Source organism: Bos grunniens, chromosome 14 (assembly GCF_055505025.1).
Source record: "Bos grunniens cultivar Pamir isolate PY7600 chromosome 14, Bosgru_T2T1.0, whole genome shotgun sequence".
Taxonomy (NCBI): domain Eukaryota; kingdom Metazoa; phylum Chordata; class Mammalia; order Artiodactyla; family Bovidae; genus Bos; species Bos grunniens.
This window is the reverse complement of record NC_141178.1, coordinates 77,072,934-77,094,362: the sequence shown is the minus strand read 5'-3', so window position 1 is coordinate 77,094,362 and position 21,429 is coordinate 77,072,934. Positions and strand designations below refer to the sequence as shown.

Sequence of the window (21,429 nt, the reverse complement as noted above, 5' to 3'; positions counted from 1 at the left end):
TCCTTCCCCCTTCATTAATCAGCACTGAGTGCTTGGTCTGGGTGTCCACCCATCCAGTCAGCCTAGGTGCCTAGGGCTCTCCTTAACAAGCAGAGTAGCAGTGAATTAATCAGGAGTACTACAGACTGAGGACTGTAAAACCTGGCTATCCCATTTTTCTGCTGAGAGACCCTGGCTCAGGGTAACCAGGCCCTGGTACTCTCATCTGTGAAATGGGAATCATAAATGGCAACAGGACCTCCCTTCATAGGGCGATTCTGAGGATTAAATGGGTCCACAGAAATAAATAATTTAAAATAGTGCATGGCACATAATAGACAATAGATACAACTGAATGAACTAATTATTGTTAGGAATTTTACATAACTTTTAAAAGCCTTATGGTAATTAAGAATCCTGTGTGCTTTCAAATAGAAAATCAACCCTATTTACCAAGAGAGAAACATCTCTTTGGCAAGATTGTTGATTACAAACTTACGGAGTTGCAGCTTTGGTATCAGCCACATTCCAGGAGTTACACCACTGCTGTGCAGTTGCTGTTTTTTAAGACAAAATCATTTCTAATGTCTCTATGGTAATTGAAGCAATTTTCCTGAAATACGTACTTTAAAAAAAATCAAAATGGTACTTTTTTCCTTGCCCACTTTCCATCTTATTGGTCTTTAACAAAAACTAAATTCTCTATTTTTAACCTTTACATGTAATTACTTTTTGTTTTTTAAAATTTAAGTAAGTTACTTAAAAACTACAGAGGTGAAATGTACAGAGTTTAAAATATCAAATAATACTACAAAGTGGGGGAAGAAATCAATGTCTCAACCCACTCGACCTTATTCTTGTTCCCCATTTTCTCTGCTTTATCCTTCTGGAAATTCTCCTATTTGGACACTGGGCCTCCTGATTAGGGTCTAAGTTTCTCTTATTCCTCCTCCTTCCTTCATCTCTCTGTTTTACTTTCAGAGAGATTTAATTATATTTCCTACACATCCACTGTTTTTTTTTTCATTTCTGCTATCAAATGTTTTAACTACCACCAGTATTTTCTTACTCTGGTTCCTTCTTTATGGCATTTTAAAAATACTTTATGGAAGTGGTGTGAGTCCTTATCTTCCTGAGGCTGTAATGGCACTAGGTGCCCCACCCCCACACCGGGGAGCTTCTAGGAACATACGTGTGTCTTTCACTGATGCCTCTTACCCTTTACATTTGGAGAATTTATTTCCTGCTACATTATGGCTTTTCCTCACATGACTGGTCACCCTCTGCTTTTTGTTTTTAAAATTTTTAAATTGAAGCTAAAACACTAACTAGACTTTCTGCTTTTGTACATGTGTGCAATCTGACAACTGCATGTAACAATTCACTGTGACACAGCAGCCCGGTTTTATCACCCAAAGCTACTCAAACATCAATGTCCGCATTTCTCTTCTTTTGTGCTAGGCATTTCCCTGAATAGGAACTCCCTAATTTCCTAGGAGGAGGAACATGGAGAATCTCGCTATGAAGCACAAACACCTCGACTTAAAGGGATACTTCCTCATCTTCAGTGCACACCTCCCGGCAGCCCTGAGCCCCATCCATCTGGGTCTCAGAGCCAAAGCGTCTCTTGCTCAGACTCCCAGGAAGTCTCCCATCCCCTGTGAGGGTGAGAAGGGCGGATGCCAGGTTTGCTCAGCTAGGAAGAACATCCAGGGGTCTAATAACCTCCACGCAGAGACTTTCCACCACATCCTCTCTTGTCAGTTCTACCCCGTCAGTGTAGCTCCACAGTAACTGCTATCTAAGATTCCCGAGTCTTCATGAGGTTTTCCACACTAATAAGCATCTTTTTGGTTGCTTTCTCCTCCCCTGCAAGCTCAGGATTCTGCTTTCTCTGGTCTCCTAAATCATCACCACTTATCCATTTATTTTGCAACCACCAAATTTTACTAACATCGTTTAACTAAAGTTGCCTCACACGCCCATTCTTACCTTCATAGGTCTGTGCCGTTTTCATTCATTTATATTCATTTTTGCAGTTTTCAAGGAGAGCATAAAAATGAGTGTTCAAACAGCCACATTTACATCACGTCTGTAATAGTTAAATATCTCCCAATTAATAAACTTAAGGGAACCTTACAAAGCATCCAGCGCAAATACCGAATTTCACACTGAGGCAATGGAAGTCCATGGAACATGACTCACTCAAGTCACTTGACAATACATCAAACCATGAGATTCCAGCACTCCTCTTACAGGCCCTGTGCTCCCAGGGACCAGCCTCGGGTAAGACGCATTCAGGCAACCGTCCCTTCTGCCCGCCCCTCCCCACTCTGCCAGCGTCCCTCGTCCCTCACCTTCCTGGCCTCGTCCACTCTCCGTCCAAGGTCTGACCACCGGGACATCTGCAGGCCTTGGGCTCAGCACGCTCTCTGTCACTTCAGCCCTTCCCTGAGCTTCTAGAAATCCTCCCAAATAAATTCTGTCCTTCCAGAAGCCAGGTTCTATTTTCTACTTGATGACTGTACTAGTAAGACAGACAGTAAGACCCTCGTACACATTAGTCTTTATTTTTATTAATGATTCCATTTGCGCACAGATCTGAATACAAGGTGAAAGTGTTACATCCAAGATCAATGATTTTTCCCCAGATGCCAATTATTACATGACAAATATACTATCATATTACAAATGTTACAACTGTAAATAATAAACTTTTCAAATGATTATAAAGATGGTAAACCAGCACAGAGTATATCTGAGTTTTACCACACAACCTATAAGATCCAATAATTATGTTCTTCCTCAGTAAAGATCAAGGAAGGACTAGCTTTAATTGATCCAAACTATATTTGTGACATGACACTGTTTCATGGGGAACAATTAATAGTGAAGCTGTCATTTCATAAACAACTAAGACTCAAGAACATGTCACTGTCTCCATTAAAAGGTTTCCCTTAATTGGGTGCTCACCAAAAAGTTGATTAGTCTAACAAAGGGATGCTTTATTGACCTCTAACTCAACACTAAAACTGAACTTGTAATCCCTGCCAATGTAGCATCAAACACATTATTTTTCCCAGAAAATGGCACTACCATCCATGCGGGAGCCAGAAACCTAACAGCCATTCCATGAGGGCAGCAAAGAGGCCTTTTGTAGTCACTGCTCCAACACCCTTGCAGAGAGGGCATTTAATCAACGTCCAGCAAATCAATTAATGGTAGCAATGTCACCTCCGAGATCTCTCTGAAACCTGCCTATTTCCCTGCAGTCCCAGCTCAATCACTAGTCCGAGCCATCATCATCCCTCACCTCGCCCACAGCAGAACTCCATCTCTGTATCCACTTCAATCTCCTTCAATCACAGGGAGGTCTTAACAGCTTTCTGTGACCCTGTTGTATGTCTGTTTAAAACAAAAGGTCTGGCTACCCTTACAAGAAACTCCTCACAGCCTGGAACTGCTGTGCACAGCCCAGCACTCTTGTGCCCGCCTCCCCAGCCTCCCCACTCTCCTGTCTCTGACTTTAGCCCTCTGAATTCATTTCAGTTTCTCAAAATTACCATGTTCCAAGAACTACCCAGTGCAGCTCAGATGTAGTGCTGTAAAGAACGTCACTCTCACCCTTAAAACAACAAGAAAACAGAAGAGAATACCAACTAATGCTGAAGTGTCCAGGCAAACTCCAACCACACATCTGGAGAGCGTGCAAACACCTGCAGGGCGAGACAAGACTCAAGCATCAGCTTCTCAGGATGCCGGAGAGTTGACACCCTCTCAAAGGATTTTTCTGCAGGAATCCAATACCATCACCCCCTAACCCCCAAGTGTGCACAGGGAAGATGAGGGAAGACCCCTGAGAGCACCTGCCCTGGCTGGGGGCTGGGGTGGGGTGGGGAGCAGCCTCTGCTGGAACCTCAGAGCCCGGACCCTCTCTCTCCTCCTAAACAAAAGCCTGAATCTGCATGAAGAAGGGCAACAAAACTCGCTTTGCTTTGTTTTTTAAAATACTGACAAAATCAACAAAGCCTGTCCTGAGATCAGTGTCAAGCCCGCAGGAAGCGTTGTTACTGCTACACGCTGGCAATACTCAATCTTGTTCCAGGTGCTGGGTGGAGAACAGAAGAGCCAGACGACAAGAGAAGCAGACGTGCAGACACGACATCTGTTCATCACTGCTAAGCTCTACTGAGGAGGACAGAAGGCAAGGACAGACAGCACGGGTATCACAGAGGGCGGAGCAACGTCAGCCCAGGCGGGCCTGTGACCGGCAGCTTGGCTATGTCCTAGGCAAGGTTCTGCAGCAGAGAAGTCCCTGCGCTGTGAATAGCAAATGCACAAGCCCTCAGCCACTAAGGAGCTTCTCTGAAACAGGAAGGCGGCCGGCCTCCTGAAGCAGAGCGGCTGGGGCGGGAAAGTAAGAGGCAGAGTCATCCGTCTGGGCAGGAACCTGGGCTTAAACTGGTGTTTAAAATCCAGTCACTCTGGGTGGTTTCAGCTTTTCCTTGTAAAGAACAAACACAACACACAAGTGCAGGCACTGCCAGCCCTTTCCAAGGTCAGCGGCTGACAGGCCCGCGGCTGCATCCCCGACACCCACAGCCCACATGCTCTCTCACCTCCTGCTTTCTCTTGTCCCACTCACCAAACTCTAGTTTGAGACATTTCTTTCAGGCTGTATTCCCTGCAAGAGAAATGCGTCTTACTCAACTCTGAAATCTTCTCCATCTCTCAATCCTGGTCTTCGTTCTCAATAGACGTTATGTGTGTGTAAGTCGCTTCAGTCATGCCCGACTCTTTGAGACCCCATGGGCTATAGCCTACCAGGCTCTGCTGTCCATGGGATTCTCCAGGCAAGAACACTGCAGTAGGCTGCCATTCCCTCCGCCAGGAGACCGCCGCCCCCCAAGGGATAGAATCTGGGTTTCCCCTGCACTGCAGGCAGATTCTTTGCCGTTCGAGCCTCCAGGGAAGCCCTGGTTTATTTATAAACACGTGCTTAGTCACTTAGTTGTGTCCCTGAGCGCCCACCTCCCACGGTGGCCTTGGGGTGACAGGACCTTGGCATGGCATGTGTCTTCTAAGATCAGAAAAGCAGAAGCTCTCAGGCTTCCTTAAAGCGTGGGCCTGGAAGTAAACTTCTTGTCAGTTAAGGGAGCTGCAGGGTCAGGCCAGACTCAAAGGAACAGCACACACAGGGTATGAATGTGGGGAGCAGCCACTGGGGGGCGCTCTCCCACAGACAAAAACCACAAAGCAGTCATTTATCAAAAAGGGAGGCTTTTACAGTCTCAAACCTCACAGTCTTTTTCCAGGCCCAGTGATTACTTCCTACCTTCCTTTTCTTAAGAGGGGATGGAGGTGCCAATCTGAAGGCAGAGACCCTGACTGACTCCCCTGTGTACCTCAGCCTTAGCGAAGAACAGCATGGGCTCCCGACAGGCAGGCAGCATTTCACACACTGACAGCGAGTCCTGAGTGCCAGCCAAGTTAATGTCCAAAATGCACCAATCTCTACCCAAGGTTTAATTAAAATGGACCCTAGACTGTACCACATAGGCACAGATGGAGGTGTATTTCTGGTATACTGGCCCTAACTGCCCAACAACGTCTGGTAATTGAGCATCATATAAAGTCTAAATGTTTATTTAAAATCCTTAGAAAGACATCTAAGAAAGACTGTAAAATAGTTACTGTAAGAGATAAACAATGTAATTTATTTCCATAGAGGCAGGTCTAAAGTTGGATGTGAGAAATGAGAGGATATAATTTTTAAAAACTTTAAAAATGTTGGACAGGAGTGTAAAATTTATTGAAGAGCTAAGAACAAGTGAGAGAGGAAGGAGGCGAGCGAGCAGGTCCACAGGCGCAGGCCGGGGTGAAGGCAGACCCAGTGTTCCCTACAGATTGCAATGGCAAGTGATCCAGATCTCAGGTTAGGCTGTCAAGAAGTACTCCTGGCTCATACACTATATTTAATATTTATATAAAATGAATGTGTGTGTATGCATATATATGTCTGTGCGCATGTGCGTGTGTGCACGCTCAGTAATGTTTAACTCTTTGCAAACCCCTGGACTGAAGCCCACCAGGCTCCTCTGTCCATGGGATTTCCCAGGAAGAATACTGGAGTGGGTTGCCGTTTCCTTCTCCAGGGGATCTTTCCAACCCCAGCATCAAACTCACGTCTCTTTTATCTCCTGCATTGGCGAAAGGATTCTTTACCAACTTTGCCACCTGGGAAGCTGATACTACGTTTATGTATATCTTTATTTATTTTAAAGTTCTACACCTGGCCTTCCATTGGTTAATATTTCAATATTTACTTACGTCAAGAGATTCGTCATTAACATACCAGATATAGAAAACCAGTCCCAAATCGAGAAGACTCTCCTTACCCCCAGCGGGATGGAGCTGCCTGCCCTGTCCAGTCTAAGCCTGCACGGGAACAGGGGGTGAGCAGTTCCACTGTCTTCCTGGTCGCTTCAACTGCATCTCCAGTGGCCCTGAAATTGCAGTTTCTTTGGCGACAGTCTTTGTGTACTGAAAGGTAAGTTAACTAGGAGACGCAATCCAAGCACCCATAACCAGACATATCTAGCAGCTATGTGCCCCAACCACCGAAAGCAAGTGAGTGACTAAAGCCTGGCGGGAGCGCCTGCAGTGGAGAACTCCCTCTTCACACCGGGATCCTGTCTCACTGCCTGGGACTCACATGAGACAGGTAACAGTACTAGCCTGAACCTGTGTAATAAATAAAGCTTAATTTCTTGAACAAGACCATGGACTCTGGAGCCAGATTTCTTCAGTTCAAATGCCTGTGACTTACTGCGTAACATTTAGCAAGTTACTTAACTTCTCTGTTCTTTAGTTTTTCACGTGTAAACAGGAGATCATGCTTCCCTCCTCCTAAAACTGTAAAGATTAACACATGAGAAGTTAATAAAAGTAAGGCCTGAGATGCAGAAACCATAGGCTACATATATTACAACAGATATTCTAGCATGTTTTTCTAGCACCCATATGTAAGGCTGGACTCAACATCCCTCTCTAGAAAACACCACCCCACATCCTCTCTCTAGACTTACTGGGGAGAAGAATTAAACTGTCAAGAAACAACATTTGGTTCGTCATCTCCACATTCACCTAATTACTGTCCAATGGCAAGAATCAAAAGACAATAAATGAGGTTTGTTTTAACCTATCTTCTCTTGAAACAAAAGACCAGCTCACTATTTTCATTAGCTTTACCAGCCACTTTAGGTTCCAATAATTTAGCCACTAACACAATAAATAAGGACTTCCCTGGTGGCTCAGATGGTAAAGCGTCTGTCTACAATGCGGGAGACCCAGGTTCAATCCCTGGGTCGGGAAGATCCCCTGGAGAAGGAAATGGCAACCCACTCCAGTACTATTGCCTGGAAAATCCCATGGACAGAGGAGCCTGGTAGGGTACAGTCCATGAGGTCACAAAGAGTCAGAAAAGACTGAGCGACTTCACTTCACTTCACTTCACAATAAATAAACAAACCCACCTTCTAGTTCTAGTTCTATTCAGAACACTGATCTCATTTGAATTAAGTCAATGTCATAAATGCAAAACTCCAAACAGTGGTAAACCTAACAACAGACTGTGGACTGTTTCATTCACATGAAACAGAGCAGCCTCTTTGGTAACCAAACACTTGTTTCTCAGGATACTTAGTTATTGAATCAAGCTCTGGATTACTGACAATAATTTTCATGATTCTGATAATCACCTCTAAAAATAACAATCACTTTTACATGGAAGTTCAATTTCCAACTTGAGTTTAAATTAATCATTCTTAAATGTTGAGTTTAAAAACAAGGTAAGATCTTTTATAATGCAGAATACTTCCTACTATACATTCTACTTGCTTATTTATATCTCTCATAAATCTTCCAGGCCTCCCTAGGCTATATAAAGTCTAACGCACAAGTACAGTACCAAAGGCTTTCCATGCTAGTCATCACCAACGACTGCCACAGTCTACATCCCATAATTAAATAATTCTGGCCCCACAGTTACTCTGCGCTTCCCTCTCATCTCTGCTTGTTAACATCCTGAACTTATACTTCAGTTCAATTCAGTTTAGTCACTCAGTCGTGTCCAACTCTTTGCGACCCCATGAACTGCAGCACACCAGGCCTCCCTGTCCATCACCAACTCCCGGAGTTCACTCAGACTCACGTCCATTGAGTCAGTGATGCCATCCAGCTATATCATCCTCTGTTGTCCCCTTCTCCTGCCCCCAATCCTTCCCAGCATCAGAGTCTTTTCCAATGAGTCAACTCTTCACATGAGGTGGCCAAAGTACTGGAGTTTCAGCTTTAGCATCATTCCTTCCAAAGAACACCCAGGACTGATCTCTTTTAGAATGGACTGGTTGGATCTCCTTGCAGTCCAAGGGACTTTCAAGAGTCTTCTCCAACACCACAGTTCAAAAGCATCAATTCTTCATTACTCAGCTTTCTTCACAGTCCAACTCTCACATCCATACATGACCACTGGAAAAACCATAGCCTTGACTAGACGGACCTTTGTTGGCAAAGTAATGTCTCTGCTTTTTAATATGCTAGCTAGGTTGGTCATAACTTTCCTTCCAAGGAGTAAGTGTCTTTTAATTTCACGGCTGCAGTCACCATCTACAGTGATTTTAGAGCCCCAAAAAATAAAGTCTGACACTGTTTCCCCATCTATTTCCTATGACGTGATGGGACTAGATGCCACGATCTTAGTTTTCTGAATGTTGAGATTTAAGCCAACTTTTTCACTCTCCACTTTCACTTTCATCAAGAGGCTTTTGAATTCCTCTTCACTATCTGCCATAAGGGTGGTGTCATCTGCATATCTGAGGTTATTGATACTTCTCCTAGCAATCTTGATTCCAGCTTGTGCTTCTTCCAGCCCAGCGCTTCTCATGATGTACTCTGCATAGAAGTTAAATAAGCAGGGTGACAATATACAGCCTTGACATACTCCTTTTCCTATTTGGAACCAGTATGTTGTGCCATGTCCAGTTCTAACTGTTGCTTCCTGCCCTGCATATAGGTTTCTCAAGAGGCAGGTCAGGTGGTCTGGTATTCTCATCTCTTTCAGAATTTTCCAGTTTACCATGATCCACATAGTCAAAGGCTTAGGGACTACATTTAATTCCACCTGTAATTCTTTCTCCAGAAATAATTCTCCCTCACTCTTTTAAGTTCTTGCAGTGTCCATTTACCTCTCTTATGTTAGTATGGTCTTTACTCTCTATCATTTGGAATAAATTTACCCTGTTTCTGCTGTTCAACTGTAAATCCCTGGAGAGTAATCAGGACCCTTATTTGATTCATCATCTTTCCTGCACAATGATTTCTCAATAAACACTTGTGCAATTAAAGTTTATTTTGCCCCGAATCAAATGGCACTGGTCAACATAGTTTGTATTGATTTTCTTTGCTGCAGAAATCACTGCAACACATTAGATCTATACAAATACTATTATTTAGATTTATTACTTTGCCAACCACAAATCACTAAGCATTATCGGTAGTGCTTGAGATTATCTGGTACTACACCATTGATTGTAATTTTAACACAGCATCTACTTTAATGGTAAACAGTCCTACTTATTTAGACATCAGCAGCTCTGAAAATTAGTCAAGCAAAATATACAAGTAACTTCTTCAGGAGATGATACGGGGAAAATCACACATGCAGAGACACATGCAAGTGATACAGCATCTGAATCACCCACTCACGTGCTTTTTAATCTCTGTATGCTCAAAGCTGGATTATATTCTTTGGGTGGGGGTGTGGGGATGGGTGGACAACAAAACAAATAACACAAGCAATGAAGCCCATTTATACGTAAGTTTGAAACTGTTAATCCAGAAAATCTCAGACTGCATAGTCTGGCTTCAAATGTGGAGAATGGGATGGAGGATTTGAAAATGGATAAGAGGATATTACAAAGGACTGGTGAGGGATGACAATGGTCTAAGTTAAGGAGTGGCAATGTAATCCAGAGAGTGAGAAATAATTTATAAGTAGAAATTACAAAATGCATGTCATTGCATTTCAAGAATCGACTGGGAAAGGTAAACGAAGAAGAAGTTAATAGACAAAAATGATGTGCTAGTTTTAGGCATGGGCTCTTAGATACGTGTGCTGTCTGTCATTCACGGACAAAGGAGCACAGGGAAAGGTCCAGGTTTGCCCAGAAGAGTATGAAGCTCACTTACGGGCACGTATAATCTAAGATATAAGAAGTAAATATAAGAAGTCTGCAGGACAGCGAGGTGGAGGCGGTGTGGTAGGCATTTAGCCTGATGAGAGAGAGGGAGAGAGGGAGAGGACAGAAGGAGAGAACGGCGGAGACAGAGGAACAGCTGTGCCGGCCCTGGTGTCAAACAGGCCCATGTGGCAGAGCCAGGGCCTCACCAAGAGGGCTGACTGCCACAGCTACCCAATTCCCTCTGCCACCGTCTCGGGATATATACTAAGTGCCCCTGGCTTCCTGTAATTGTGTGTCAATCCCTTGTTTTCATAAAAGTTCATTCTTTGGGCCATCTACTGAATTTCTGCCATTTCACTCCTGTGGGGTAGGGGGGAAATCCGTGAAGAGACAGGATAAGCTCTGTTTATACTTCCTGTGTCCAACAGTACAGCTACGCAATTTTCAGTTGATTCAACCTGGAGGGCTTCACGGGGCCCAGGGCCAAAATAAGCAGTACAATAATATTTAAGACACCTAAGCCAGTAATACACTGCTAAGCACTAAAATTGTTTTACCTTTTGGCTCAGCAATACACTTAAAAGACCTATTCTCCATCACCTCTCAAAAGGAAGCAGTGATGGGGAAAAAAAAAAAAAAAGACTGACATAGGAAGTATCCATCACAGACTTCAATTTCTTAATGTACTCCACTGTGACCAAAGTACATATAATGGTAGCATTTCTAGATTTTAAATGTAATGAGATTGCGGGGGCGGGGGGCGGGGGTGCTATATACAACCAAAGTTTTTAATTACTCATTTGACTCAGATTCTTTACTGTCTAAGCCACCAGGGAAGCCCATAATAAAAACAATAAACCTCTTAAAAAAATGAATAAATTCTTTCATGAGCCCCTATATATGTGTGGCTGCTTCTGAACTCTGCTTAATAATTCTAAAGCTAAGGGGCTACTTTCTGGATCAATAATCAAGCATTTTAAAAGAGAATAAGGGGAAAGTCATAGCATAAGATTTGAAATTCCTTCACAATATTTTTTGAAAGCTATGATATTCACAAATATCAACTTTCCAATTCTCATGACACAGGGGTGAGTATCAGAAGACCTCAAGGGCCCAGAGAAGACCTCTGAGGAAAGAACAAAAGGAGCCTGGGAAGAGACTCATCTCTCCTTACAAGCGCACCTCCCTCCAGCCCACTGTGAGATGCAGGCGGTCAGGATGGGAGGGACTGGCCTGGAAGGGGACCTAGGCTCAGTGAAGCAGAGGCCTGTGGGCCACAGGTCTTCCTAATAAGGCTCTCTGCTCCAGAACAGTCCTTCCGCCTCCCCACAGGGCCCCAAGATTTAATGAATGCTACAAGGGGCAATGATCGTTGCCTTATCACAGAAAAGGCAACTTTTAACACAACAATATGACTGTCAAATATTTACTACTCTATGAAAAATTTAAAGACAAGATGACTTTTATGAAATAGTCTTCCACCAGTAGCAGATTCACGGATTTTTAATTATCTGCAGTTCACTATAAGGGAAAAACAAGAGCCAACCTTAGCAAAGGAAGTTTCCTGAGCTTTATTTCAAACTCCAGAGGAAACATGCTTTTATATACACTTTTCTCTTCTCCCTCAAAGACTCTTAACTGAAGAACTTCTGTGAGATAGTAAATATATCAAATTAAAATATGCATATAATAGGAAAAGATTTAATGTAAGAACCCATATTAGTATAAAGTTACTGAAAATAATATGTAAGCATTAGAATGCTTTAAGAGATTAAACAATGATCAAATTAAGAAAACTAATAAATTTCATTTAAACCTGTAGAGTTTAAATCAGTACAGTAAATCTTAAAAATCACAGTAATAGTACACAGGTATCTCCTAAATTAACAATCTGGGGCATGTTTTTCCCCCCAAATGGGAATGTGTTTTTTAACCTAATTATAAAAGTGACACCAAGTTATTGTTAAAACATTATAGTATAGTAATATGTAAAGTGAAAGTGAAAGTCATTCAGTGGTATCCAACTTTTATGACCCCATGGACTCGATGGAATTCTCCAGGCCAGAATATTGGAGTGGACAGCCTTTCCCTTCTCCAGGGGATCCTCCCAACCCAGGGATCGAATCCAGGTCCCCCACATTGCCAGCTGAGCCACAAGGGGAGCCCAAGGATACTGGAGTAGGTAGCTTACCCCTTCTCCAGTGGATCTTCCCAACCCAGAAATTGAATCAGGGTCTCCTGCATTGCAGGCAGATTCTTTACCAACTGAGTTAATCAGGGAGCCCTATGTAAAGTAGAAAACTTCTAAACAAGGGCTTCCCTTGTGGCTCAGATGGTAAAGAATCTGCCTGCAATGTAGTGGACCTGGGTTCGAGCCCTGGGTCTGGAAGATCCCCTGGAGGAGGAAACAGCAATCTACTCCAGTGTTCATGCCTGGGGAATCCCACGGACAGAGGAGCCTGGCGGGCTACACAGTCCATGGGGTTGCAAAGAGTCAGACAGGACTGAGCGACTAACACTTTCATTTTCAAAATAGAAAATAGCATAGAAGCCTATCCTCCAGAAAATAATTGCTCTTAAGATTTAAGTTATTTTTTTAAAATAAATGTTCAACTAGAATTTTATATGTTTTACATGTTTCTTCTCCTTTTTTATTTTACAGTATGATGGAAATGGCAACATACTCCACTATTCTTGCCTGAAAAATTCCATGGACAAGAACAGCCTTCAAAGAGTCAGATACAACTCACAACTGAGCAACTGAGCACAAAATAAAGACAATCTTACCATAGCGGTAGATCATGTATGTATAATGATATATAGAGATAAGATATAGCTTAATTTTATATAACAAGTTTTTTAAGACTTTACACACGGCGTTCCGACTCCTGATAAAGTTTAAAATAATTAAACACCTGGAGAGCCACCTCAGACTCTAAAGCAGTCCCCACTGGCCAACCCTACCTTATACTAATATATACAGTGACGGGGGTAGTCCCGTCAGCATGCCTTGTTCCAATGGAGATTTGGCACTTAGGTTAATTCTTACATCTAGTCACTGTCCAGAACCAAGAATTAGAGTTTACCCACAAGTAATATGGAGGAGAATTTCTACAGCTTAAAGTCTTAAAAAAAAAAAAAATCATGAAACAGTGTTTGAGTTTCATACTTTACAATCTTGCACACATACTCAAGAGAGCAAATGTACTTTGGGTTTGAACACTTGAGGACTCATGTCCAATGCTGTGCCATTGAAAGAGAGTTGAATAGGTTCATTAAGAGAAGAGAAATTATTCAGTTAATGGAATCACATTCTCTGAACAGGTATTGTGCCCTCAATCCCACACCAAGCTGCCCGCCCGCTGCTACTCGAGAGGGGCGAGTACTGCCGGCTTCCTCCAGCTCAGCCTATTAACTGATACCAGCATCAAAGTTTTTTCTTAGAACTGATGTGAGTGCTATATTAGCCTCTACACAAGGCTGGCTTGAGATTCAAATGCTCAGTTTGCTAAGCAGAAACATCCTTTTCTGAATTCTGAAAGCAGATTTTCAAGCAGCCTACTTCAGACATTATAAGGACTTGAAATGGACTCTGCTCTCTGTGAGACGCAGCAATTATAATCTGTCTTCCCCTATTCTCCTCAAAGCTGACACTGAAAAACATTTGAGGTTTATTCCATATACTTAGCTCAAACACTTTCTGTCACATAATTACTTATACACAGCAGAGTGTTAACTTCAGATTAAGCATCTGCTAGACTATGAACTCCTTAGAGACAGGGACAGAGTCTCTGCACCTTTCCTCCTACTGCATACGGCGCATACAGTGCACATCAAGCCTGGAAAATTAATTAATGAAAGTTTCCATAAGCCATGCTTTGCTTAGTAATTAGTATGTCTATAAAATGTTCATAACAGTTTTCTGTTTACTAAAATGTATATCCTCAGTTTTTGCAAGTAGAGCTAATTAAGTTCCTAATAGGCTGTCTATAGGTAAACAACTATAAACTCTTAAATGTGGAACAAAATACAAAAAGCAACCATCTAAAGTCTGTATAAAGCTCAAAATCAAAGGGATTTTATAGAAGGGAGTCAAGACTTGGAAGAAGGGAATGGCCTGGGTGAATTTACTGACTGTAGAGCTTTTTAGCTGAGTAGCAGAGTTTGAGGCAAACACAGTGCTGAAATCAATGGGAGGAATGCTAGAAATGACAGTTAGACTTGGGGAGCCCCACATTTTGTGTATAAAATCTGCCAATCATGTATGACAAAAATAAATGTAAAAGTCCAACTAAGAGGTAAACTAAGTTCTGCATTCCCATCCAACAGTCTGCAGTCTGAATCCAAAAATATCAACCTTCCTCAAAGAAAGAGAACAGAATCCAGTTTCCACAGTGTAGTACAATGTTACAGTATACAATCCAAATGTATATGATATTTGATTCATATATAAACATATATATTTGAAACATTTTCATACCACCAAACTCCAGGCCCAGATAGCTTCACTAGTAAATTCTATCTAATAAAGAAAATACAGCACCAAAATGACATATATTCTTTAGAGGGGGAAAAAAAAAAGGAGGGGACACTTCTTCACTCACTATATAATTTTATATATATAAATATTAGTCTATGTATACTTTTTATTATAAATATATATCTATGTATAAATATATATTTACATAAATTTATATAATATTTTATATAAATGTATATAGGTTATAGGCCACTATCACTCAGGAATACAGAAGCATTTGAATCCAACAATGTATAAAAAGGATAATATATCATTAAGTAGACTTTAATTCAGAAATGCAAAATTGGTTTAATTTATTAACACTATATTAACAGTACAAAGGAGAAAAATCCTGTGCTCATTTCAGTAGATGCAGAAAGGATATTCAACAAAAGTCAGCATCCAGTCAGAATCAAATAGTCAACAAAGCTAAATTAGAATAAAACTTCAAATTCCCATAGCTGTTACCACGCTTACTGGCAAAATATTGAATGTTTTCCACATTGATGTGAACAGGAGAGAAATGCCTAATCTCACCACTTGTATTCAAGCATTATACTAGGGATCCTAGCCAAAATAATGATACAAGATAACAATAAACATAAAAATTGGAAAGAAAGAAGTAAACTGTTTATGCAGATAATGATTATGTACATAGCATATTCTGAAAATTCTATAAAACAATTACGAGAACAAGTGAGTTTTAGCAAGGTAGCAGAATACAAGGTCAATATACAAAAGTTTCTATTAGAGGCAAAAAACTGGAAGAGAATATTTCAAAATATTCATTTTACAAGTGTTCAAAAGACATAAAATACTTTTAGAAGTAAGTTTAATAAGACAAGACCTTTCCCTTAAAAGTGATGGAAATTAAATTGAAAGATACATCGTATTCAAGGAAGGGAAGACTTAATATTATTAAGATGTCAGAGCTCCCTAAATGGATCATCAGAATCAATGCAACTGCATCATAATCCCAGCAGAATGTTCTGCAAAACGAATTCTTAAATTTATATAGAGTTGCAAAGGATATACATCCAAACAATCCTGGAAAAGGACAAAGCTGAAGGGACTATATTACCTAACTTCACGTCTTACTATAAAAAGCTGCAATGATGAAGACTGTATGGTACTGGCATAATGATCCATAAATAGGTCAATGAAACAAATCAGAAAGTATAGAAATAGATCCTCACTTAACACAGTCACCCAATTTCCAACACAGGTACCAACACAATCAGTGGGAGGAAAATATCTTTCAACAAATACCATTGAAAAAACTAGATGTCCATATGAAGAAAAAATGAATTGACTGTCTATCTCATACTGTACACAAAAACCAATTTGAGATGTATCACAGACATACAATTAAAAGCTATAATGTTAAAGCTTTTAGAGGAAATGGAAAAAATAAACTTATAAAGGATTCTAACATTTCCTTGAGGTTGGCAAAGATTTCTTAGTTGACAGAAGGTAAAATCATAAAAAAAAAACTTGATCCATTACATGTCATCAAAATTAAAAATGTATCATAAAACTCCATATAGAAAATAATATGCAAGCTACATATTGAGTCAAATATTCACAAAACATATCCACCAAAATATATGATCCAGGAAATATGTCTTTAAAAAAGTTCCTATGACTCAATGATAAGAAGACACACAGCCCAGAGAGCAGAAAAAGATCTCAAAAGAAACTTCAAATTTGAAGATATATAAATGGCCAATAAATGCACACCAGACAATTAATCATCAGGGAAATACAAATTAATACCACAAGAAAATACCAATACCCTAGCAGAATGGCTGAAATTAAAGAGATTGACAATATCAAATAAGAGTTTAGATATGGAATAACCATAACTTTGCATGTGTAGGTCTAGAAATGCCACAAATACAACCACTTAGGAGGAAAAAATTATGGCAATTTATTATAAAACTAAATCCACAGCAATTTAAATCTTAAGTATTTACTAAAAATAAATGAAAACATATGGTCACAGAACGACTTGTATGAAATGTTCACAGCAATTTAATTATAACTCAAAACTGAAAACTACCCAGGCAATGGATAAACTCTAGTATATTCAGGTAATGGATTATTGTTCTGCAATCAAAAGAAATTAACTACTAGTATATACAACAGTATGCATAAATCATGTACAAAGACACATAAAGAAAAAAGAAAGCAGAGAAAAAAGCATCAATTTAGGCCAAATCTAAGATGATCAAGATTTTATAATTAGGATTTAAAAGTACTTATTGTAACTGTGCTCAATGTCATAAAAATCACACTTCTTTCTAGAATAGATAATTAGAGAATTTTTTGAATATTTATGTGCCAAGCCCGATGCAAAGCATTTAACGTGGATAATTTTATTTAATTCTTATCAACCAAGCTTATCTTACAAATGAAAAACTACAACAGGAAAAAGTTGAACTGTCTGTCTGAAGTCTGAAATATAACTCAGAAGAATAATTTTTAAGACTTCATAACTCACACCAAAGTCAAACAAAAAGGATAGAATCACTAAGTTTTTAATTAATTTTAAAAGTATGCATGTTGGGATATTCTGCGAAGGGAAAACATCTCAAGAAGACACTAAACAGAATGTAAATTAAACAAGCGTTCCCTTGTGATAAAGATTAACACGCCAGCTGTGCGCACCTGTCTTACCTTAGGAAACTGTTTTACAGGAATTAACACTTTCTGTCCCAGCTTCATGTTCTTATTAATCACCACATCAATGTACTTTTCTTCATCCTTGCCTTCTCCTTTTTGAAACTTCTCTATTTCTGTGGAGGAAAAACAGAAAACCAGGAAGTGTCAGACCTGGAACCTCAGAGACTGGGGGTCCTTCTTAGCTCTATGGTGGCAAGAAACCAAATACAGAATGCGGACTTCAGATGCCTACAGCTTGCTCAGGTAATGACATGTTCCCATTTTATTGATGATTCTTCAACAGTAAGTGGGGAAACACACACACGTACACACATACATGTGCTCCAAAGTCAAGTGTCAACGACCCAAGCTCATGGAGGGGAACAATACACTAGCTACAAACATAAAAACAGACTCTTTGAGGTCCTCTGGAATTCTCAAAAAAGGCTGATCAAACAGCAAAGAAAAGCCGGAAAGCATTCTCAGTTTAGCATTACCAAGTACCGACAGCCCGTTCTACCAGCTCTGCCTGTGTCTCCAAGGTGGTTCCCACCAAGAAGGATTCTTTAAGGGGGCATTAAAAGCCCTAGACAGCCTTGTGACAGTCACCTCCCCAACAAAATCTTCCCACCTCACAAGTGACGAGCCCAACCACAAGCTCGTGGCTTTGTTAGTGCTCTTTTCTCTACTGGTGATGCTATTTTGATGATTTCCATTTCACACATCGCCTTCAAGATTCAACCATATTAAATACTACTTTTTATGCAACTGTCACTCTCCTTGACGGGGCAGCAGAATCAGTCATTCCCACCATGGCACTCACAAAGTACTTCATGCACAATTCTATTATCATTCCCAGCTTAGGCCTGCAGCTTCTGAGCAAAGCTTCTAAGGATAAAGATAATTACTAAATCTCCAAATACACTGATTATTTTGTTTGCTTTCTTGTATTATATTACGCTTTGCTTCTGTAAAACTGATCATTCTATATAGAATCTGCATGGGAACAAGATGCATTGAACAGAAGTATGTGAAATATAAACATTTACATAGATAATTCTTGCCATTGTTCTTGGAAAAAACCTTTCGAGAGTACTTTTAATTTTGACATTTTTCTATAAATAAAATACACAATTAAAAGAAAGTTTCTCCTATATCCATACTCCAGATGTAACAATATACCATGTTATATACTCTTATTTTCCATAAATAAGAGTGTCTGTGCGTGCAGACACAAAATATATTTGAAAATTGTAAAACTAATGGTGGATATGAGCTAAATTAGTTTCGTTTTCCTCAGTAAAAAGCAGTAAGTCACATGCCATTTGCTCCATCGAGTACAACAATTCATGAGTTCAGCTTTAATTAGTACAAGGAAAATAATTTCTACATTTTATTTTTATTTATCCATTTATGCTATAATTGAGAATACCTTTAGCGAGTTAGAAGATTTAACAAAATTAGGTTCACTGAAACTTTCTAGAAAACAGAAGTTTTAATGTATAATACATCAGTCAAGATAGATTTAACTACCTATTTTCTTTTTATATAACAAAGGCTTTTTAATAATTGTTGAGCATTGATAGGCACAATTTAATATTTAATTCTTTAATCAGCCTTCAAAATGTTACTCCTTGTATCAGTGATATTTATCATTTGAAGCAACATGGAAAGTCATGTTAGGTTAAGGTTAAAAAATCACAAAGACTTATGCATTTTACTATATATTAAAGTTCGAGATATCCCTACAATTTTTAAGAAGGAAATAAAAATTAAAAGAAAAGTAACTAATTTCCTCTCCAGATAGTCAACTTTACAAATCTTATCTTGCTAAAATACCTTGTTGCTACCTTAAGTAAGCTTCGAAATATGCTGAAATACTTCACTGTTTAAGATTTTAGAAAAAAAATGTAAGGCCCAATGCCATGTTGAAGCATGTAGGTGTGCTAGACCTCACATGCCACACGGCACCCGAAACAGCCCCGCCCCTGTCACAGGCATCACGCAGGTCTGGTTTACACCTTGGCTATTCTACTTCTCTCAGGTCCCCGTGGCCCCCAGTGGTAAAATTCAGAACTGGCCAAGCTTCCATTTTTTTAGGCGCCGTTCAATCAACAGTTTGGCATTTTCTACTTGACTGAAGATCGTAAGTAGGTTTATTGTGTTCAGGGTGTCCAATAAAGTACAATGCAAAATAATGGGAAGCAACAAGATGACTTATGAAATCTTGAAATTATCCGTAAATGGGAGTTTCAAACTCTCAAACTCATACTACCACCCCTCTGGGCTTCCCTAGGTCAGGAAGGGACTGGACAGCTACCAAGGTAGCTTTAACCTTTCAGTAAATTGGAGCATATGAAGGCAAACCACCGAAAATCCAGCCAGATGCTCAAGGTCGAACACATAGGGGATTTGACTTTCACTAATCCCCAGATTACATTCGTTACATACAGTTTAATGTACCAATGCCATCTCCCAGCTCAGAAATAATAAGCAAAAGTGTGATTAGGTTTTAGATGATGTAGAGGATTAAAATGCTATGTTTTCAAACCACGGACACCAAATTTCTGTCAACTGGGAAAGCTAGTGTCAGTTATGACCTTTTTGGCTGTTTTTTTTTTTTTTTCTGTTTCTGTCTTGGTTCAGTATGGAGCTTCCTAAGCAATGACTACTTACCCTACCAAATATGCTAAAATCCATGAATCCTCTAAGACACAGCCAAATACTCTTTGAATTAAATAAGCTAAATTTTCAATATAAAAAAATTTGGTAATGTAGATTTTCATTAAAACTGCTTAAATTCTCTCACAGAATCAAGCACATCAAAACTGACATTTTCCTTTGTCCCAGCAACTCCATTTTTACAAATTTGCCCTAAAGATATATGTGGATAGATATAAAATATTATACACAAATTTATCCATTTAACACACTGTGTTTAATAGTAGAACACTGGAAATCATCTAAATATCTAGAATTAAGAGCTTGGTTACATAAGCAAGGGCACGGCCAGTGAGACGGCATAAGTTACTTTACAACATCAGGAAAGATGAAGAACATGAAGACATGTTCTGATGAGAAAAAGTCTCCACCAAATACACTGTTTGTACACACAGACACACAAACACAAGTCACAGTGGAAAGCAGTGGAAGACTATATGTTCATATTCACCTGCATATCCACAGAAAAGAGCTCCCTTCTTACATATAAGAAACGAGTAACTGATTGTCAAGGGAGAAATGCAACGGATAAGAAACAGGAATAGAGACTTCTCACTATATTGCTCTTTTACACTGTTTGAAAAGTTTGAATCATGAATATTTTACCCTTTAAATTTGCATAAATTTAAATTTTTAAATACTTTTGTAGAATTTTTTTTAAATACCAAAACAGAATAAAATATGAATGTATACAGGGATGGTCATGTTTCTATTTTGCATGGCTGAAAATCCAGAGTTTGACTCTCCTTTGATCATTCATTTAAATCCTTCACTAAAATACTCTTTCACTGAAGCTGTGATAAGGATATACCTAGACTGCTCCTCTCACTTGAAGTAACACACACATTTCTGGAAACTACATATACAGTATTTCACTTTGAGAATCCAAATGCAGCGGGGTTCACGTGGTGAGGGTGAGAGGAACAGGGATTATCCCAATCAGGCGTCTGTCCACAACACTGACTGAATTCTGACACACGGAGAAAGTGCACGGGCTGCTGGGGACAGAACACACAGTCTGTGGGACCACACGGGCAAGCGCAGTGTGCACAGGGCTGAGAAGAGGGGCTGACGGCTCTGGAGCCTGGAATAGTGTTCAAAAAGCTAGTAAACGTGAGCTGAGTTCCTAGAGGATAAGGAAGGGAGGCTGCCAGGCAAAGAGCTGATGAGTGCTTCAGTGAAGTGAAGGAACCCTGGGTTACACCAGTTCCCTTTCCCTCATCTGACTGAACAGCTGACACATGGAGATTTACTTTTTTTGGTTTCCTTTTCTCCTTTAACAGTATACAAGAGAATGAATCACAC

The 21,429-nt window shown here is 40.0% G+C and overlaps 1 protein-coding gene across 4 annotated transcripts in view; it reads right to left on the bottom strand.

Annotated features, from left to right (window-relative positions):
- The window catches only part of KHDRBS3 (KH RNA binding domain containing, signal transduction associated 3), a 154,465-nt gene that overhangs the window by 81,049 nt on the left and 51,987 nt on the right, over positions 1–21,429 (bottom strand). For all 4 annotated transcript variants that reach the window (XM_086335597.1, XM_086335601.1, XM_086335599.1 and 1 more), the window contains exon 2: positions 17,419–17,537. In XM_086335597.1, coding sequence (XP_086191723.1) covers positions 17,419–17,537 — 119 coding nt within the window. The remainder of the gene's footprint in view (positions 1–17,418; positions 17,538–21,429) is intronic.